Raw genomic sequence first — 20,231 nt, forward strand, 5'->3', positions numbered from 1 at the left:
ATACAGTTACGTGAGTTTGCCAAAATTATTGTTTTCTCTGCAGTGCGCAGATACGTCTACAGCTCCCCACATAAGTGCTGCTCCTCAAAAGCAACAGATGGAGAAGGGAGAGCTACGGCAAGCACGTATTTTTTTATGGAATATGTAAGTCCTGAAGCATCTTTAAAGGAACGTCTAATGCAGAGTTTCTCTGACACTTTCCTTGGACACCTTCACTTCCCTAAAGTCAATCCTGTATTTAATGCTCCCCCAAGTAGAAGTTTCCCTGAATTACGGTTTTGCTAATGCTTTAAAATTGCTTTATTTTTAGCCAGTCGGGAAAGCAGAGTTTCATGTACGGCTTCATATATAGATACAGGACTTAAGATGAATCAGCACGTCAGCTATCCGCAACTCAATGCAGCACTTGCTGAACGACAGAAGGTGAAGCAAATGAGAACGCTGCTTTCTTCTCATGGAAGAGGAAGATCCCCCCTAAATCCCGTGCCTTCAAAGGAGAATGCTGCTTTCTTCTCATGGAAGAGGAAGATCCCCCCTAAATCCCGTGCCTTCAAAGGAGAACGCTGCTTTCGTCTCATGGAAGAGGAAGATCCCCCCTAAATCCCATGCGTTCAAAGGAGAACGCTGCTTTCTTCTCATGGAAGAGGAAGATCCCCCCTAAATCCCGTGCCTTCAAAGGAGAACGCTGCTTTCTTCTCATGGAAGAGGAAGATCCCCCCTAAATCCCGTGCGTTCAAAGGAGAAGGCTGCTTTCTTCTCATGGAAGAGGAAGATTCCCCCTAAATCCCGTGCCTTCAAAGGAGAACGCTGCTTTCTTCTCATGGAAGAGGAAGATCCCCCCTAAATCGCGTGCGTTCAAAGGAGAACGCTGCTTTCTTCTCATGGAAGAGGAAGATTCCCCCTAAATCCCGTGCGTTCAAAGGAGAACGCTGCTTTCTTCTCATGGAAGAGGAAGATTCCCCCTAAATCCCGTGCGTTCAAAGGAGAAGGCTGCTTTCTTCTCATGGAAGAGGAAAATTCCCCCTAAACCGGGTAAATATTTCCCATGCAACAGGAAATTTCCTCACAATATGGAACACGTTGGGCAGTAAGGAAGGAAAGCCTGCTCTAGTACAGATTATCTATGACTCCCATCTAACCTGCTGGCCAAGACTCCGCATGCACTGACGTGAAAGGAGTGGGGGGGGCGGGGGGGAAGTCTTTTCCTTCTTCCCGAGGATACGGAGTATTTACTCATTTTGCCCTCGTGAAATTCACGCGGCAATTACCGCTTCTTTTATGTCGCGCTTTTAAAAATATTTGTAAAACCTCACGCGCTGACACACAAGCCATCCTTCAGAGCCATGTCGTTCCAGGGAACAGCAGCCCGAGAGGCCTTGCTGCCCGCGGGTGGGTAACGCTCCTCTGCCTTGGCAGAGCTCGCTTCGACCACAAAATATCTCTAAGTTCTGTCAGCAGCCATAAAATCTTTAGCTACTTAAGGTCAATGTAAACGTACAAGCAACCGTTTTTTATCGATCGTGAGTGGGAATAATGGTCAGTAGCTTTAAAGACAGACTGAGATCGGACGGACACGACCAGTCAAAAATACACGGTGCCTCACCTTCTGCTTCAGCCTTTCTATTCCCTTCCTCCTGCCAGCAAAAGTCGTCTGGCCGAAAAACAACTTGTCGGAGCAAACAGAGAGACTAATTTTCAGACAGATCAGTTCTCTGGGCTGCTTCACCACAGGGTGAAACGTTTGTGCTGACGTACTGGAGGATGTGGGAACGTGTGGTTAGAGCTACGAGAACTTCTTGCAGCAGCCAGAACTTAAGTCTCAAAGAGACGGTGAAACCGGAGCTTTTGAAAATTGAGAGAGCAGGAGATGAGGCAGCCCAAAGAGACACAAAGGAGAGCTCTTCCACAACCTATTTTACTGGTTGGCCTCGTATCCTCTATACAGGGCACCACACTTACTGTACTGGCTCAGACGGGCATCACAAAGATAAACCATCGGCAGCTCGTACAGCTCTCGCGCCACAAAAATAACGCGTGGAATGGGCAGAGGAGCAGCAACATGCTCCTCAACGCAATATTAACACAGAGGAGAATACACTAAAAAGGTTCCTGGCTTTTCTAGATCTTCCTGTGTGTCTACGCTGACTCAGCCCTAACAGAAACATCTGCTTGTGCTTAAGGTCACTAATTCTGCAGATGTCACTGAAATGCGTTTCGCAAGATGCTTTGCTCTAATTGCCCTTCACCGCTGTAAGGATCCCTCAGGTGCAAATTGTTTCGTTTGTGGCAACAGCTTTAAAGGAACGAAGCTTTTGAGCAATACGAACGGCTAAGCCAGACGCGGTGCTAAAAACGCGCTGGTTTTTTAGCGCAAGTCCATCCACGCCAAGCATTTCTGCTGGCACGGACGCGTGTTTCGGAAGCCACATCCCAGCCAGGCCTGCGGGAATCTGTAGCGTAATCCCCAGCCTTATGGAGAAGCGCGTCTCAATCTTTTTTGCAAGATCAGGCCATCACCTCCTGAACAGGGACTTTATTACATCCGGGCATGGCGCTGAGCAAGTAACGATGGACGATTACCCTTACGTAGTCTTCCTGGTAGACTATGGTACAAACAGAGACTAAGTAGCGGTAACACACACGTGCACGTGCGTATTTCCGCGGCGTATGAATAAACTGCTTCATAAAACTGTGCTGACACATCTTTGGCCCTGACGGTCACAAAGCAGGGAAGGTGTATTAGTGCCACAGAATACCTGCTACGCGCAGGACCATGGAACAGGCTTACAGCAGATGAAGCAGGATTTTTCTAGAATCGTGTTTTTGCTAGCCTATGAGGTAGCCTTTTTTTTCCCACTTTTTCCTTGATCCTTGCACAAAAGCTTACGAACCCACACCTGCTTCTGTGCTTAACTCTGATACTGATCACCTAAAAACCAGTAATCCAATTTGGAAAAAAAAAAAAATAATGCAATTTTAAATACAAAATATAATCTGGTTCTGTTCAAAGGAAAGATTTTTTTTTTTTTTTACAGGTGCAGCAAGCGGTAAGGAATTCTGAATAATAATACAATTGCTAGGCATAAAAATGCTGTATGAAAATTAAAGAAGAATTAGTGGGACGGTCAGTCCGGCCAAAATATTTTAAAATAGGCCATGCAGAGCAGGACTTGACATACCAAGCCGAGCTATTTGATACATTATACGGTCCTTTATTTTATACTGCTAAGACTGGGTGTTGCACTTCAATTTGTTTTAGGGATATGAATATTACATTATTAATGTAACAGCATACAATCATGCAGTATCACCGCTTCCCAGGCAAAATGCTTGTCACCAGTGATGAACGAGCTCCACGATGGGACCCGTAACACTTATTCGCTCAAGTACTCTTCGCGTGTTCACCTTTATAATTACATACTTACAGCCGGCAGGTTTACCGTGTCGCGTTAATTTATTTCAGAACACCTTACGTCACTTTAAAGCGGCTAAGAACACAGCACGACACAAACCTTATTGCTGGCCTCTTCCAAAGACTACACCATCACTAAAAGGTTCATCCTCTTCCATTAAAAAAGTCCTGCAGTCTTCCCGCCCCCAGCTATTTTAAGTTCCTGTAACAAGTACTACCATCCACGTCAGGAATTTTCACAACATCCTGACTCGTTTCGCCTGTAGAAACGGCTTTTACGAGGACAACGGTGTTTGAAGTGTGAGCGACCTGCCGGGCACCCTGCAGCAGGGTGACTGGCCTGGAGCAGCCGTGTGCCGTGCCCGCATCGCGCCTGCTGGCCGACGACAAACAGGGGGTGTCGGATGGTAAGAGGAAGCAGAGAATGTTAATTCAAAGCACCGGAGAGCATTAGTCATGCTGCACGGCCACAGTTAAGTTCTGCCAACCTATTCAAGATACAAGTAATAAATCTCAGATTTTTTCCGGCTTCCCTTCTTCCTCCCACCTTTCAAGAAACACACGCCCGGTCACGCTTCCAAAGTAACGAAAAGGAGCAGTGTTAGGCACCCAGATTAAGCAAATTCACGTTGCTTCAACACAAAAAAAAAAAAAAAAAAAAAAAAAAAAGAAAAAGCAAACCGAGTTAAACAAAAAGAGAAAGTTTGTAAGTCTTACTCCACGAGCTGCTGCTAACAGCACCTGTGCCATTATATGCTTCACCATCGCTGAAGCGTTCGTCATCAGAGTGCTTAAAGGCTGTACAACATACAAATTGGTTTGAGAAAAAGAAACGCTCTGTATTAAGCCTCTAGAAGCAGAAAGACAGCCGAGGCCTCGTGAATTTGAAGACGGTTAAACGGTACTTCGAAAGACTGGGAGAAAACAAAGCGATCATAAGGCTACAAGCAATTTAAAGGCCATTTGTCACAATAATTACACAAGCAGTCGAACGTTTTGCAAACCAAGAAAATGTAGCAAAAACATGCCCGAGAGAAATAATTTCACGGAGCATGATGCGGCAGAAAATAATTTCTTTTGAATCATACTTGTTTGCTTTCGCTTGCAGCTGTGCAAGAATTAAATAAATAAATTAATTAATTAAAAAAAAAAAAACCCAAAACAAAAAGGAAAAAAGCAGCGTCTGGAGCCTAAACGTCATATTTTCTCAAGAGCGTAACTCATTTATCAGCATAAATCCCATTTCGAAAAGTAATACAAGCAGTTCAGGAACATAAATGCCACTAACTTCCAGTACCATTCAGAACCACAAGTGCATTTGTGGGTTTTTTTTTTGTAAAAGAAAAAAAAAACAACCATCCCTCTTAACCTGTGTTCCTAAATCCCCAGGATTTTTTGGAAATTAGTCACCCTACAAATTATTTGCAGGAGATAATAACACCCGTAAAACGGCATATGTAAGATACTGTAATATTAACACTGCCAAGAGTAAAAAGGAACTTTGAAAACTCTTGCCAACGTTGCGTGTATTTATCAGATGCTGCTGCCATTAAAAGTGGCAACAAGTCCTTTGTGAACTTTCAGAAAGGGATGTTTCTAAGCTATTTCCCTAATTCTGGGCTGTATAAAACTGCGGTATTTTATCAGTCCCTCCGGAAGTTCACAGATTTGTCTTGGGGCTCAGCCACGCCGTCTGCCTCCCGGCTGTACGTACAATAGGCTCTGAAACCAAAGTGCCGAACTTACTGGCGCGTCGCGACTGTACGTCAGGCCGTATCTACCCGCGATTCCTCTGCGCCAAAAGCTCCCTCAAGGGAACGGCCTTCCTCACCTTCCGCCTTATGCATCTCCTTACGCAAATGTTTCCCATCAGGCGGAACTCCCAGATGTATGGATCTGAAATAGGTGGCCTTGATCCAAAACATGCACGGCTCGAATTCCTCTCGATGGGAGGGTCGCGCCCAGCTTTGGGACAGCTCTACATTTAAATTTTAAAATCTGAAGTGGGGAAAACGCTCTTATTCGTTGATCTGGTTCAGATAAGCTTTTCCTGAAAAGGATGTAGGGGTCCGGGATTTGGCTTTGGGTGAACTTTTGGCATCTTCATTCAAATGCCGTAATGACTACCTCGTTGAAAAAAGGCCATTAGGCAGAACTTCGTTTCAAGCACTGCAAAACAAGGATGTCCAAGTACTTAAGCAGCTCCCTTGAGCCTGTATGACTGGTTCCGCGAGCGATATGGGATAGGAACTTAGCAAAGTTGCTCACCTTCTTCATCCGAAACATCCAGCACCTCGGTCATTGTCTCAGGGACATTTAGCTTGTGCTTCTCTGTTACGGTCTGCAGAGACAGAATCATCAATCGTCCGGTTAAACACCAAAAGTAGCAGCACAGTTGACAGCAGCATATTTTCAACAGTAACAGCAGTGGGATCTGCTGAGACATTTTACAACGCGTTTTCCCCTTCCCCCAGCTTTAGTTTTCGTCTTTACTCCAGAAGCTCCTATTCTCAGTGCTGTATAAGGTAACATTTACTCTGGCAGAAAAGTACAGAAAAATAAAGATAATGAGCTGGTCAGAGGAAGAAATGAAAAGGAAAGAAAGCTCTCTGCAAATTTATTTATAAATGGTGCATGTAGAACAATTCAGCTCAATGTTTCCAAGATGGTTTTTAAATGAATTAGGTAATGTCTACAGAAGAGCTTCAGAAAGCTCTATGTGGCATATGGAAATTATTAAATCGTAAAGCATTTGGAAATGAAGTTATGAATGATGCGAAATTTTTCAGCTTAAAAAAAAAAGATGTGAAGGATTTACACAGGCCGCTTGAAACATTTCTCCCCCCCCTCCAAAAAAAGTGACTACACTGCATATTAATGATATCCTTTTCATAAATCGTGTATAGTCCCCCAAATCTCGTATATACCCGGGGGTGGGGGGGGAAGTTATTTGAAGATTCTGATATATATAAAAGCTTAAAATATTGCGATCCAAGGCAAGCATGGATCAAGGTCCGCTGGGAGGACGCTCTTTCAGTGTGAGAGCACAGAGAAGGTGAACACGGGAGGATTTTGGGAACAGAAGATGTTCAGGGGCGTCGAATCAGGAACAAGGACATCCTTTTAGCATCGAGATACGCACTGGAGAAGGAGACGAAGAACATAACGAAAGAAACTGTAGGAAGCGCCAAGGTGTGAAAAAAGCTGCCTGCAGGAAACTCTTCGGTGTGTTACGACACAGGAGGCGAAATGCCAAGGACTTAAAATACGAGCAGTGATCCGAAAGGCATCAGTCACAAGAGAAAAATCAGCGTTTCCCTGACTCCACCCAGACCTGCTGCCAGTCAGCCGAACTGGGGCATCCACACATCGCCCAGTAAGGTACGTAGGAGCCGATGTGCCCCCCCCCCCGGCACGGAGGGGAATGGCAGGAGGCCGTGAAACTCCCACCGCGGCAGAGCTTCGCTCCCTACGGCGGATGGTGTCTACCAAGGATAAATCAACGTGGATGGTATCTACCAAGGATAAATCAACGTCACATGCAGAAGTAGTGACAGAGCACACAATCTGCGGGACAATTAACGTCAGGGAAATCCCGAGGCCCTGATGCCATGCGCTTTTGGGAAAACGCCCATCGATATCAAGCAGTGGAGACAAAAATTGTTGCACAAAACATACTAGGTATTTTCCGATTCTGTTTTACACTTCTTTAGTTCTAACAAAGATAGCATTCTTGATTAGTATAAGACACTGCAATTTTATAAATACCAAAGTCGCCAACAGCGTGATACTTTGGAAATTTGTTTTAAATTCTGCTTCACGTTTTTGAAGTACATTTAACTGTGACGGACGTTTTCAATTCACCCTCCTGAGGTACCGGGAAAGAGCGATGCCCTTTGCTTCAAATGGCAATCCCAATTAGGCGGCCTTAAATTCACTCTTACCCGTGATTCAAGGCAATTAATTCTTTCCGTCGCAGTGGTTTTCATATTGAAAATTAGTTTATATTCACCGAGCGTCTGACTTCCCCCTCCCCGGCCTTCCCAGGGCTTTCCTCGGATAGAAATGTCAACGGTGACAAAGCCAGCGATGACAGATGGGGAGGACGCCATCGTTCAGGTGATGTTGGCCTCGTCTCCTCAACAATACAGCAGTAAGTTAACAAATACACCATAATTTTAAAAAACCCTAAAATTTAACACACTGGGCTAAAGAAATAAACCCAGGTAAAGGGGGCTGTATGTATTTTAAGTGAAGCGGAAAGCGCTGTATGTGGGTATGCTATTTATCATGGTATCAATTTATTTATAAATCAGGCCTTTACAGGCCCCTGCGTAACACCGATGTGGTCTCTGACTAAGACTCTCAGACATTGTTATTTATTGACAGAGAAGTATTGATGCTTCGTTTACCTCCCGATTTTCCCTTCAGTCAGGGAAAAATTATTACGTAATTTAACAACTGAAAACAACGTTTGGAAAACAGACTCAAGAGCGTGTGCGTGCACGTTTCAGAAGAACAAAATCTCCGTGAGGCTACCCGCGGAACAACGAACTCGGCAAGAATCATTAGTTCTACGTCAATTCCCACGAGAAACTGTGAATTGATGTTTTTAAACGATTTTTTGATATAATACTAGAATTTTTTTTTTAGTTGACGGGCACAGGAGGAATGCCAAATACTCTCAAAATTCCAAATCCATTATCTAGCCCCCACGAACGGCTCGCTCTGAAAACTGCCCAACAGGTATTTCTCGAACTCCCTCCTGCGTAGTGCCACTGGGAATGCAATTCTGCGCTTTGCTTCAGGCTTCTGTATTTAAGCCTCCCGTCGTAAAACCAGATTTTCAGCCGGTGGCACAGAATAACTCAGATCTATATTTCAGGTATGTGAACCTATGCGTGCATTCAGCCACGACTTACTCCACAGCAGTATACGGTAAACAACCTCAAAGCTCCTCATATATTCAGCTGTCCACAGGAGTACTGTGCCTCTTCGTATAAATACCCCAAACCTTAATTGCACAGCCAACCTTTGAAAGTCTGGCTTAGTCTGATTTATTTCCCATTCATCTCCAGCCGGAGTAAAAAGAAGTGCACTTTACTCTCTCTATTGCTTTAGAGTCACGTGGCTCCAGTGATAATAAGACTAATGCAAATAAGAGGAAAATTTGCTCAGAGTTAGAGCAAAGGCTTTGGCACCGGCGATCTTTCCCTCATCTCAAACGCCAGTGACTTGAATATCAATAAAGCATCAGCCTGCCTAACATCCTCCACGCGTCGCTCAGCTACAACCTCGGGGAACCAAGTAGCTATGGTGACAGCGCCTTCCCCCCCCCACCAGCGCTAAATGCTGCGTTGTGGTTTGGCAACACCAACCTCACCATCTGGAGGATTTTATTGCAGGGAGTGCCTCGGAGTGCCTGTTATTTATCCCTCCTTGTTAGGACTCCTCCTAAATTATGTTCTATCAACGTTCCCCCACCCTGAACGACGCCACCAGCGGTTTGGATTCTATACATCCCCAAGGTACGAATTCACGGATGAAAAAAATCTGCTGAGTTTATTGAGAGTTCCCACCTGACTTTTAAAAAGCAGTGCTTTGTACACAGCCACAGTTCAAGATTTCAGGTTTCTCTTGCGTGCGAGCGTTAGAGGCCGACTGCGCAAGTAAGGTTCGGTATCTGCTTCAGTCCTAAACCCCAAGCACCTGGAATCTGCTAGAAAAATCCAGTAGTCTCAAAGTTTAACGAAACATTTACCCAACACAAATAACTCGCAGGTGTCCTTTCGTAGTGTAATCCCCGCTATTACAAAGCATCTAATGCTTACGCGTGACAAGGTACGAGGCTCCACAGTGCAACACGGTGCATGATCAAAAAGGAAGTTAACAACTTCCATAAGGCCATAAATGGAAAAAAGGGTGGCAGGACGCAGCACGGAGAACAGGCACGGTGGCGTCTCAGGCTAAAAACCCATACTTTGGAAAAGAGCTAAAGTCTGCTGAAAAATTTTACCTCGGTTTTATTTTTCTAAATCTCTGAATAGACACACACGTGCTTATGCATATCCACGTGTGATGTGCCGTATGGTTAGACAAGAACGCAAAACACATCACGACAAAACCACACAGTCTTTCTTCAGAGACTTCTGGAATTATGCTGGAATTTCTTTTCCAAACCTGACTCAGTCTGATCTTTGCAGGTCATTAATAAATTATGGCTCACTCTATTTGTAACCTTATGCCATGCTACTTTTTTTGCATCTTCCTGGGTTAATATCAGTGGGACTTGCTGTCAGCGTGCGACAAAATCAACATTATTTTCCCGTTTCTTTACAAAAGACTTTGGATTTCTTCTCTTCTTCCATCCCTCTCCCTGACTGAGTAGTGGCATCTTTTAAGTAATCTGTGGATTTTTATGGCTCTCAGCTTCTAAATGACATCTAGATCTGATAGGTTTTTTAAGACGGCTAATCTTCCTTGCATTTAAGAAAAAAAAAAAAAAAGGATCACCGTACAACAGTGTTTCAAGATAAAATGCAGTAATGGAAACTGAAATTAAAATTAATTTCTGAAATGATGCGCTATTTCTAATGTTCTCCCTTCCTGCCTGCTGAAACATTTGTAGATGGGAGGTAAAAAGTCCAAGGAGAGAAAACCTTCCCCTCCCGGAGTGTCAGAATACATCCATTTTTCCTGGCTTAAAGCAACAGTACCACCTTGCCGAAGTTCAGCACGCACTCTTCATGAACCCCGAAGTCAAAACCCAGCCTACCAAGAGCGGGGAGGACTGGGAGGACCGAGCACGTACGGAAAGAGTCTTCCGTATTTTGGAAAAACGGGCTCTATTTGAACTGAGAGTGACTCGAGTGAAAAGGCGCGGGATGTGATTCGGAGCCATCTAGCGAGCATCACTAAGCTTGGCACCAGCCCACGGCCGGTACTCGCTGTGGCGGTGCCCCAGGAGGCGTCAAAAAGTGTGGAAGTGTCAGGACGGAGTGAAAAGGAGAGGTGAAAAGAGAAACAGGGGAGAGGGTCTAAACAACAACGCACAAACTTCTGGAAAGTTTGGGTTTGCAGCTCAGACCCGTATAGAGAAAGAAGTTTTAGTCTGCTTTTGAATAGTTGTTTAAGCACACAGATTTTGTTCCCTAGCTCAGTGGAGCCTGTTGTGTCGCACACACTTCCACATGCTTGCAAGATACACTGAAAGCGTTGTAGCACCTTTTGCAAAAATCCCACAGAAAGGGGCAGGGGGAGGGGGTGAGGGGGGGGAAGGTAGAAAAAAAATAGGGAGAGAGATACATGGAGAGTCTGAGGGAAGAAGAGAAAGACAACATTCTGCATAAAGAAGAGAGACATTTTAACGCGTCTGCGACTCACAGTTGTGGTGGTGGTAATCTCCTCCGTTACAACCTTCAGCGTATCGACCACTGAGATATATCCCAGCCGCCTCGCGATGGCTAAGGCGGTGTTACCATTCTGAGGAGAGAAGAGAGAAGGGGAGAGAGGGAGCGCGCTGAGAGGGAGGATTGTGATGGGAACCAATGAGATCACTCTCAACACTGCATGAGCCAGCATTTCCATCCAAAACAAGGCGCAGCCTAGGAAAAATCACTGGGTTGGGTTTTTGTTTTTTTTTTTTTTTTTTCACCCTTACATCTGACTCTGTCTTTGTAACTTCTTTAAGACTATAGCCCTGATTACCATGGTAACACAACACACTTACATCTGCCTGCTACGCCAAATAAAAAGAAAAAAAAAAAAGTGCCGCACGGTTTAACCCTTCCGTGCTCAAATTTCACGTTACAGAACGTGTCTTGGCTGCAGAAGTTCAGGTTTTATTTTGCACGAAGGGCTCGACACCAGAAACACTCTTCTAAAAAAAGACTTTTAAAACGTTACAGTTTCACTTCCCATTTAAAAACTGTTAAATCCTTATCAAGCACAATTCCCTCTTTGGGGAATACAAGATTGCAGCTGTGTTGTCCACGTACACTTCTATCCCTCCTTACAACAAAAATGGGCATCCAGCAAAAGTATACAAAAGCCGATGACTTAACAAACACAAACCCCACCTATATAAGGCTTGGGGGTGCGGAATTAATTGCCACTTAAATAAATTCATTTGCAGTTTAAATGTCCACGGCATACGGATGTGCCATTCATCAAATGGACATTAAAATGGGAATTTGGGAAGCGGTTAGGCCTATTTACCTCCGTTTCATCACCTGGAACACTGGCAGTCCACAGTCCCTGTGTCACTCAACGTGGGGAGGGGAGGAAGGGACGTGTCCTGCGATTCTTTGTAAAGAGCTCTACATGGAATTGCTCTATGTTCTTTCGCGCTGAACCAACGGAAAGCACGTTGGCCTACTTGGGGAATCACGGAAAGCCACCGTACCGCTCTTTGCGGTAATGATTTCTCTTGTGACACCACGGACTGTGTGCAGGACATCAGCCTGAGGGCTTCTCTCTACTTCAGAAGTGGCTTTAGTTATCTATAATTTAAGTTCCTCTGGATTAGTCTAGCTCAGCAACCCTGAAGCAACACAGTGTGGATTAGCAGCACAAAATGCATAGATTAGCATCTTCACGGCACAAAGAATTTGATTTTTACTGTCACTTGTGCATTAAGTGCTCCTATCCCGCTCCCATATACCCCTGCCAGACCCCTCGGGTTGAAATTCTCCCTTATCTCAAGCTAGAGATTGCTAGGTGTGGACACGACCACAACTAGTACCTGCGAAGGCACGCAAACCGTGCAGTAAAGACATGGCCTTGAACCCACCCCCCGCCCCCTCCCCGGATCTGGGTTAGATTTGGGCACGACAGCCCCAACACGAGGACCGAAAGCACTAGCTGGTGCTGGTGCTTTATCAGGTGCATAAACCGGTATTTTGGATAACTTCACAGCACATTACGCAACGTGGTCATTCCAGGACCAAAGAGGGCGCCAGTGCTGATTTAAGCATGCACAATACACGTACAGGGAAACCTGATCCGCTCTGGGGAATGACACCAGTTTGGGACATTCTGGCTGCGTTTGAAAGATTACTCAGTCAGAGGTGACTAATAACAACATCCACATGAAATAGGACAGTTGCATTCCTGGCTGACTGCGGAGAAGGAGCCATGCCAGAGGTTACTGACGGTCTTTGAGGAGACATTAACACCAGCGAGCTCAGTAAGAACACGGACCAGATCCGGTGGAGTGTGGGACAGAAATTTGGGTCTAAATCTTAAAAAATGTCCCAGTTCTGATGTCCCCACCCGCACGTTTAGCTTAGCGAGTTAGATCTGATCTGAACTGCCTTAAGAGGCTAAGGAAAAGAAGAGGAAGTCGCATTTACACATCTGACAACCAGCTGTACGAGGAATACTTTCACCAAAACGCAGCCCCTAAGAAAGGAAAGAACAGGAGTGTCCAGGGAAACAAGTTCCCGCTGGCACTTCACAGACTTACAGTGGTGATGGCGTTGGGCTTGGCCCCGTGTTGGAGAAGAACGTTGATGATGTGAGTGTGGCCTTGTTGAGCGGCTTGGTGAAGAGGGGTGTACCCGTTCTGTCGTCCCCGGTGGTTACGATAAAAGCAAACAAAGAAAAGAACAACAACCGCCAGTAGTTAGATTAGACGCCTCGCTCTGCTTCCTTCTGCTCCTTTTGAGACAGTTCGAAAGGAAATTATGCCATCGATCGACCCAAAGATAATAAATCTTCAGTAATAATAACGCTCCTTCCCCAGATTAATGAAAAGATAAAGGAAGATAATGTTTTTATCCACAAATCATCTTTCATCTCACACTATAAGCAATCTCTGGAAAGACAGATAATTCCTCATTTCCTAAATCAGAGGGAGGAACAATGAGGGACAGTAACTTTACAGTGGCATGCTAAGGACACAGAATCGGAGCTGAGGCAGAGAACAGTTTTCCTCCTCTCACATCTGAGTTTTCTGCAGGAATCCCAAGATTTGTCTTTAAAATGTTTGAGCCAAGTTAAAAAACATAAAATTTTTGACAGCAGTGATTTGAGACTATTTGCTTTTAAAAAGGCTAACACAGCCCTATTAGAACTGTCAATCAATTTTAGCTTTACTTTGCCTTCAAAAGGCTTGACCAAGCTGTAATCACACTTAAAAACATGTACACAACCGTCTGGATTAATAAACGCGCTAAACTCCATACGTTCATCTGCTCCAGTGATTCATCCTAACGTTACACAATGCAGAAACATAACCAAAGCGCACCTCGGCTAGCTGATCAGAGGTGGTATTGTGTTAAGTCCAGTCAGGCAATTCATCTACAAAATTATTGGCGACTGGCTTTGAAAGCAAGCGGAGAATAAACTGGAAGCAAACACCCCGCTGATCTCACTGCACGCTTATGTGAAGCCTGGGGGCAGGCTGCGGAAGACGCGCTCGGAGCGTTCTCTCTTTTGCAAAACCAATAGGTGCAAGTAACGCTTTGTACTACTAATTAAATAGCGATAGTGCAGAACCGTTACAGTTCTTGTATTTACATTATGGGTGCGTGGACTACTAAGAAACCGAAGGAGGATTTTACTGTAGGCTGTAGCTCAAATGAAATTCACTATCTTTACTTCAGTATTACTGTAGTCCTTCAAAACCAGAATTCGGCCGTATTATTTTTCACTGGAGGTGCCACAAACATCTCTAGTTAAAGCCCAAGCTGCAACAGGGGTTACTTATTTCATTCTGAATCCAGCCAGGATGGATTTGCTCTTTAAACTGAGGCCACAGTCCCAGCTGTCAGATTGCCAGTATTTTTATCGGTCCCTAGGCGTGAGATTTTGGAGAACCGCTGCCCCATGCTCTCACATGAACTTGCTGACTTCAATGAAATTATTCTAAATAAGTGAAATGCCTGGGGAAATGGTGTCAGAATCTGGCCCACTGGCCCCTTAGACCTAGAGTGAGACCTAATACTAACGACGCAAGTATGTCTGTCCCTTTAGTTAGCCTCCAAATACCTCAGCTGAGTGTCTTGGCAGCTCTCCTTTGGATCCTGCTAGCGTCTGCTTTATTAATTCTTATCAGCTGTTTTTCTAGTCGTGTTGCCTGTTCTTTTGGAATCCCTGGGTTTTGCCCATTGATTCCGGGTGATCTCACGAGGGATGGGCCAGCTTCTTTTATTTTATTTACTTTGCTGTTTCTTACCACATGCGGCTGCGACCACTGGGATGAAACGGTGCTGCTTTGAGAAACGAATCCATCCCATAGGTCCCAGCTGGGGACAGAGGAGCTGGACAGAGGGACCACAAGCCTGTGGTTTATTGGGACTCACTAAGTACATCACCAGAAATATCTATGGACTTCTTGATGTTGATCCCAAGACATCCAGTCTGAAGCTGGTAGCTAGCTCTTGTCTGAAGCCAGCTTTAGCTAAACTGAAGCCCTGCAGCTCCTGAGTTAGCCTTCTCTTTCTGATAAAGGTGATGCGACACACTGTTGCTGTCACCGGAACCTCTTTGTGTATAGAATCATAGAATCATTTAGGTTGGAAAAGACCCTTGGGATCATCGAATCCAACCATCAGCCCCTCTCTACAAAGTTCTCCCCTACACCATATCCCCCAACACCACGTCTAAACGAGTCTTAAACGCATTCAGGGATGGCGACTCCACCACCTCCCTGGGCAGCCTGTTCCAGTGTCTGACCGCTCTTTCTGTGAAGAATTTTTTCCTAATGTCCAGCCCAAACCTACCCTGCTGCAGCTTGAAGCCATTCCCTCTTGTTCTATCACTAATTACCTGCGAGAAGAGACCAGCACCACCCTCTCTACAATGTCCTTTCAAGTAGTTGTAGAGAGCGATGAGGTTTCCCCTCAGCCTCCTCTTCCTCAAACTAAACAGTCCCAGCTCCTTCAATCGCCCCTCATCAGATTTATTCTCCAGGCCCTTCACCAGCTTCGTTGCCCTCCTCTGCACTCGCTCCAGCACCTCGAGATCTCTCTCGTACTGAGGTGCCCAAAACTGGACTCAGGAGACAGACAATTCTTGCTACAAGATGCATCACACTCAGGTGTTGCGCCTACCAGTTTATACTGGAAGAAACTGCTGAAGTCAGTGGAGTTCATTCAGACTCTGGCTGTAGGCAGTCAGGTCCTTTTCAGTATAACCGGTCAGTAAAATTGTACCCACGTTCCCCTCAAAAAAACCCCCCAGATCTGTCTTCGGTAAACTGCATTCCCCCACCACAGCTGCTTCCTCTCCCGGAGTCATGCCACCCACGCTTCGCCCTGCAGTAGTTCTTCCCACTCTTCTCCCAGCAGATTGGAGAGAACTCGGCATCACCCTCCAAGTGTCTGAATTGTTACTTCCTAGTTTGGCAGCACACCGGTATTACGCTGGTGTAAGCCACGTGTAAACGAGATCAGAAACACGCTTGCGTTTGTTAAGGCTGCAAGTAAAAAGGGAAAAAAATGAATGAAATTTATTCCCTACCTCCTTCTTTCACACGCCCAAAGAGTTACCTGACCTTGCTTTTGTGAACACTACACAGTGAGATGTAGCAGAGCGAAAGGCGTTCCACTCCAGCCACAAATCGCCGTATGTTGCCACCTACCACGCAATAATTATAGTTTCCTAGTGAGGAGGCACCTATGGTATGTATGCGTAGTGCTTGGTTACCAGGTTCATAATAAGGAGCAAAAACAAGCAATGAAAAATACTTTACCTTGGTTTTCGCATTGACATTTGCTCCCTGCTTGAGAAGAAAATTCACCATTTTGATGTTTCCATAGTGACACGCCACGATTAAAGGTGTGTAACCGAGCTACAATAAGAGAATAAAGAAGTAAAACTGCAAGCTCAGTGGAACATCCCTTTTACAGTGGCAGCATCCTTCGGCACGCTGGAGACAGCAGCCACTCCATGACTTACCTTTGTCTGAGCATCTTGGTTTGCACCGTGTTTTGTGAGTATTTCAGCTACATTCACTTTATCCTCTTGAGCTGCAAGGTGTAAGGATGTCAGTCCAGTCTGGAGGTGGAATATACAAAATCAATCAATCAATCAATCAATCAAAAAATAAGAAAAAAAGCCTACTTTATATGAGGAAAGAAATCTAGACTTTCCCACTTTCTCATCTTTAAAACATGAAGAGATCCTAACCACAGCTTCTAAGCATGGGTGGTTTTTTTAAACAAAGTAGAGTCGATGTTTCTCCTGTTCCGGCTGACAAACAGCTCCAAAGCAATTACATCAGTGTAACCACAGAGTAAAACTTTCAGGCATCAGTGATCACACTCGGATTTTATACAATAACGTCACTCGGGGAGCTGAGGAGCCCATTAATAAATTAGGGAAGCGCATTGACTGCGCTTCCCACTCCTCAGACAGGAGAGGGAACCTTGACCACTGCGGGCATGAGCCAGAATGAAGAAAATAACTCCAGAAACAGATCCCATTCAAAAATGCCGAGGACGTGGATGAAGCCTTTAACTAAAAGCTCACCGTGATCACGCAGAAGTACTTGCCTGTGAACAAGGCAGGGAACATATTTTGTAAGAGAAATGAAAATCACCTTGTTTCTCACTGGGTAAGTAGCATCGTACATTAATGTCAGACAAGGAGAGACCTGAGCCTTCTATTTTGACTTGCGTGAACAAAAGCGGCAGGCTTTTGACCTTCAGTAAATAAGCCTTACATACATGCCTGGATAAATCTGGTGACCTGTGAAGATCCGGAGTAATGGGGGTTTTGTGAGGAACTTGTTTTCTATGAAAAAGCTGTCAGGTACAATCATAAAAAAAAAGCCAAAAAAATCAGAAAGGTCCTCCACAGGATTTTTCTCACTTGCTACTCCGCTGATAATGTTGTTTTGTTATTGGCCAGACACTGCCAATTTCTTCCACTTGCAAAGAAGACTGAAGGGTAAATATATGGGGGAAAGAGTCCCTGCTGGCAAGAACACCGAACTATTTTAGGTTCAAGCTCTCAGGTTTCTGATACGTGTTGTTAAATCCACCCATGGGCCCACAAACAACGCGACATCATTCCTACACCACACTTTGCGTCTTACTGGCTACTCCCTCCCACCGTACTTTGTCTCCAGTTGTGAGTTACCTTTGTTGCCACATGGATATTGGATCCTTTCTCCAAAAGCAAGGTCACCATGTCAGTATGACCTTCTTGGGAGGCCAAATGAAGCGGGGTGACTCCCTGCTTGGTCAAAATGTTGGTCTCGGCCCCATAGTTCAACAGAGTGGTAGCTATCTGCATCTGATTTTTCTTGGCAGCAATATGCAGAGGGGTGTAGCCATTCTAACACCAGTCAGGAAACAAAAAGAGAATCAAGTTAACGCAACAGCCATGTAAGCCCAGCAAGTCAGACACCATATAACAGTATTATTTCACGTTACCCCTTCTTACTAGGCATGAGGGTTCATTAAATTTTCAAGGCCAGACGTGTCTCACGGGGCCCTGCTGTTGTGTCGCTTTGTCTGTCTGTTATTTTCGCCATCTAAACTGGAACAAAGCCAGCCCTCGCTAGGGTGAGCAGGAATGTTCAGCTGATACCTTCAAATTATCCCACGTTTGAATCCTACATTTCGAATAACCTCTTGTAAATATTCAGTTTTGACTGATGAGTGACATTCTCCGTGACGAGCGATGGGTGCACGCTCTTCATTGCATTTTGCTTTTTCGGAGCATGTGGGTAGAGGTGTGTTTGCATATGGAATTTTGATACATGTGTCAGTCACGGCACCGGCTGGAAACAGCAATAGGGAGGAATGCTCTTCTGATCAAATTAACCATTTAAGCAAAGCAGAATGGCATTGATGGTACTTTCTGGCAACAAGACAACTTCCCACCTTTAGACTCACAGAATGGTTGGAGTTGGAAAGCGCCTTAAAGCCCATCCAGCTCCAACCCCCCTGCCCTGGGCAGGGACACCTCCCACCAGCCCAGGCTGCTCCAAGCCCCGTCCGACCTGGCCTTGAACCCCTCCAGGGATGGGGCAGCCACAGCTTCTCTGGGCGGCCTGGGCCAGGGGCTCACCGCCCTCACGGCAAAGGATTTCCTCCTAATTATCTCATCTAAATCTCCCCTCTTTCAGTGTAAAACTATTCCCCCTCGTCCCGTGGCTCCCCTCCCTGCTCCAGAGTCCCTCCCCAGCTTTCCTGGAGCCCCTTTAAGGACTGGAAGGTCTCCCCGGAGCCTTCTCTTCTCCAGGCTGAACGCCCCCCAGCTCTCTCAGCCTGTCCTCACAGCAGAGGGGCTCCAGCCCTCCCACCATCTCCGCGGCCTCCTCTCTACACGCTCCAACAGCTCCGTGTCCTTCTGATGTCGGAGGTCCCCAGAGCTAACTAATATTATACAATACTAAGGTGGCCTCCTGCTACGACGGAAGCTCACAAACACGGGCTGTGAGAGACCCATGGTGGGGCAAGGCACAGGCCGGGCTGCCCTCCCGGTGGCCGGGGTTCCTCAGGCGGGCGATGGGAGCTCACCTTGGCGGTCGCATGGGGGGAAGCCCCCTTCTCCAGCAGCAGCAGGGCCACCTTCTGGTTGTCGTAATGGGCCGCCACATGGAGAGGGGTGAGGCCGTTCTGTAAGGGCGGTTATGGCGTTAGGCTGGGCGCGCAGGAGGGGGACATTAGTGCGTGAGGTGATGGGCAGGGAGCGAGGGGCGCAGGGCAAGGCTGCGGCGGGCGGGCGGCCATTAGCGGGGGAGAAGCGGTGGAGGAGCGTGAATCGGGGCGGCCCGGTGGTTTCCATCTCCCCAGAGCCCACGCTAAGCAATTCCCGCAGCATGGGGGGGAAACCAGGCCTTGTCCCCGTGTTTATCCATCGGGATTTTGGCGGGGACCCGAACCCGACACACTCAGTTCCACAACCAGCACACACAACCCCTGGGGGAAGGTGACCCTAACAAAGCCAAAGCCACCAGCTGAAAGCAGCCGCAGCCTTCCTTCGTGCGCATGTTTCACGCAGTTCATTCTCCTAAGGAAGAATCCAAAACGCCGCCGATTTTGTCTTTTTCTTTCTTGTCCGTACCTTGCCGGCTGAATCGGGAGAGGCGCGACGCTGCAGCAGGAGTTTTGCCACTTCCAGGCTCCCGTATTTGGCCGCCACGTGCAAAGGCGTGAATCCCTTCTGAAAAATTCCAGGAGACAATAAAGCAGATGCTTGCATTAAAGGCCATGCTGATATCTCTCTTTTAAGAGCTACGTATTAAGCGCTTACTCTTCAACCTATATTCTAGCTCGCAGAATCAACAGCCACACCTAGAAAGAGCATCACCTCTTGAAAGCAGTTTAGGAAGCATAAAATACAAGGAAATACTTTGTCTTTTATTATTTTTTCCTCCGTACGAGCTGTCAGGGTGGCAGACATCGTATCTGACACAGACTCTGTGTGTGTGGGCAAGGAAAGCACTTGTTCAAATTTCTACTCCCAACCAGCTGCACTTTTCAGTTTCACGATGACAGCTTTAGAAGTATTTCCCGTATCAACTGTCGCCAGTAACAATGAAACACCAACTAAACTCAGCGAGAAAAGCTCCAAACTTCGTACTCCTCTCCGTTGGAGTTTGTTGAAGAAGGATTTTTTTTTGGACTCGTGGATCCATAAAGTCACTCAGTTCTGCTGCAGCCTCCAAACTGCAGCTAAAAAAGTCACGCCTGACTCAATGGCAGTGCTTTGGGAAACACACTGTGGCAAGGCTAAAACTCTTGTGTCTTTTCAAAAGAGTCCTTTTCTATTTGTTTTAATAATGCTTGTTGGTACAGTGCGGGTGGTAAACATGCTTTTTGCCTGCTCTTTTAATTTAAAAAAACCCGCATTGATAAAG

General features: G+C 45.9%; 1 protein-coding gene across 22 annotated transcripts in view; it reads right to left on the reverse strand.

Moving 5' to 3' along the window:
* The window catches only part of ANK2 (ankyrin 2), a 239,340-nt gene that overhangs the window by 70,728 nt on the left and 148,381 nt on the right, over nucleotides 1–20,231 (reverse strand). For 13 of the 22 annotated variants that reach the window (XM_054204194.1, XM_054204187.1, XM_054204183.1 and 10 more), the window contains 8 exons: nucleotides 19,436–19,534; nucleotides 18,889–18,987; nucleotides 17,501–17,698; nucleotides 16,316–16,414; nucleotides 16,110–16,208; nucleotides 12,879–12,977; nucleotides 10,796–10,894; nucleotides 5,681–5,753 (listed from right to left, as the gene is read on the reverse strand). In XM_054204194.1, the coding sequence (XP_054060169.1) occupies nucleotides 5,681–5,753; nucleotides 10,796–10,894; nucleotides 12,879–12,977; nucleotides 16,110–16,208; nucleotides 16,316–16,414; nucleotides 17,501–17,698; nucleotides 18,889–18,987; nucleotides 19,436–19,534 (865 nt within the window). Of the gene's footprint in view, nucleotides 1–4,129; nucleotides 4,211–5,680; nucleotides 5,754–10,795; nucleotides 10,895–12,878; nucleotides 12,978–16,109; nucleotides 16,209–16,315; nucleotides 16,415–17,500; nucleotides 17,699–18,888; nucleotides 18,988–19,435; nucleotides 19,535–20,231 lie in introns of all 22 variants that reach the window. The other 9 variants (XM_054204193.1, XM_054204189.1, XM_054204186.1 and 6 more) reach the window with 2 other exon arrangements.

This window comes from Rissa tridactyla, chromosome 5 (genome assembly GCF_028500815.1).
Source record: "Rissa tridactyla isolate bRisTri1 chromosome 5, bRisTri1.patW.cur.20221130, whole genome shotgun sequence".
NCBI classification, from domain to species: domain Eukaryota; kingdom Metazoa; phylum Chordata; class Aves; order Charadriiformes; family Laridae; genus Rissa; species Rissa tridactyla.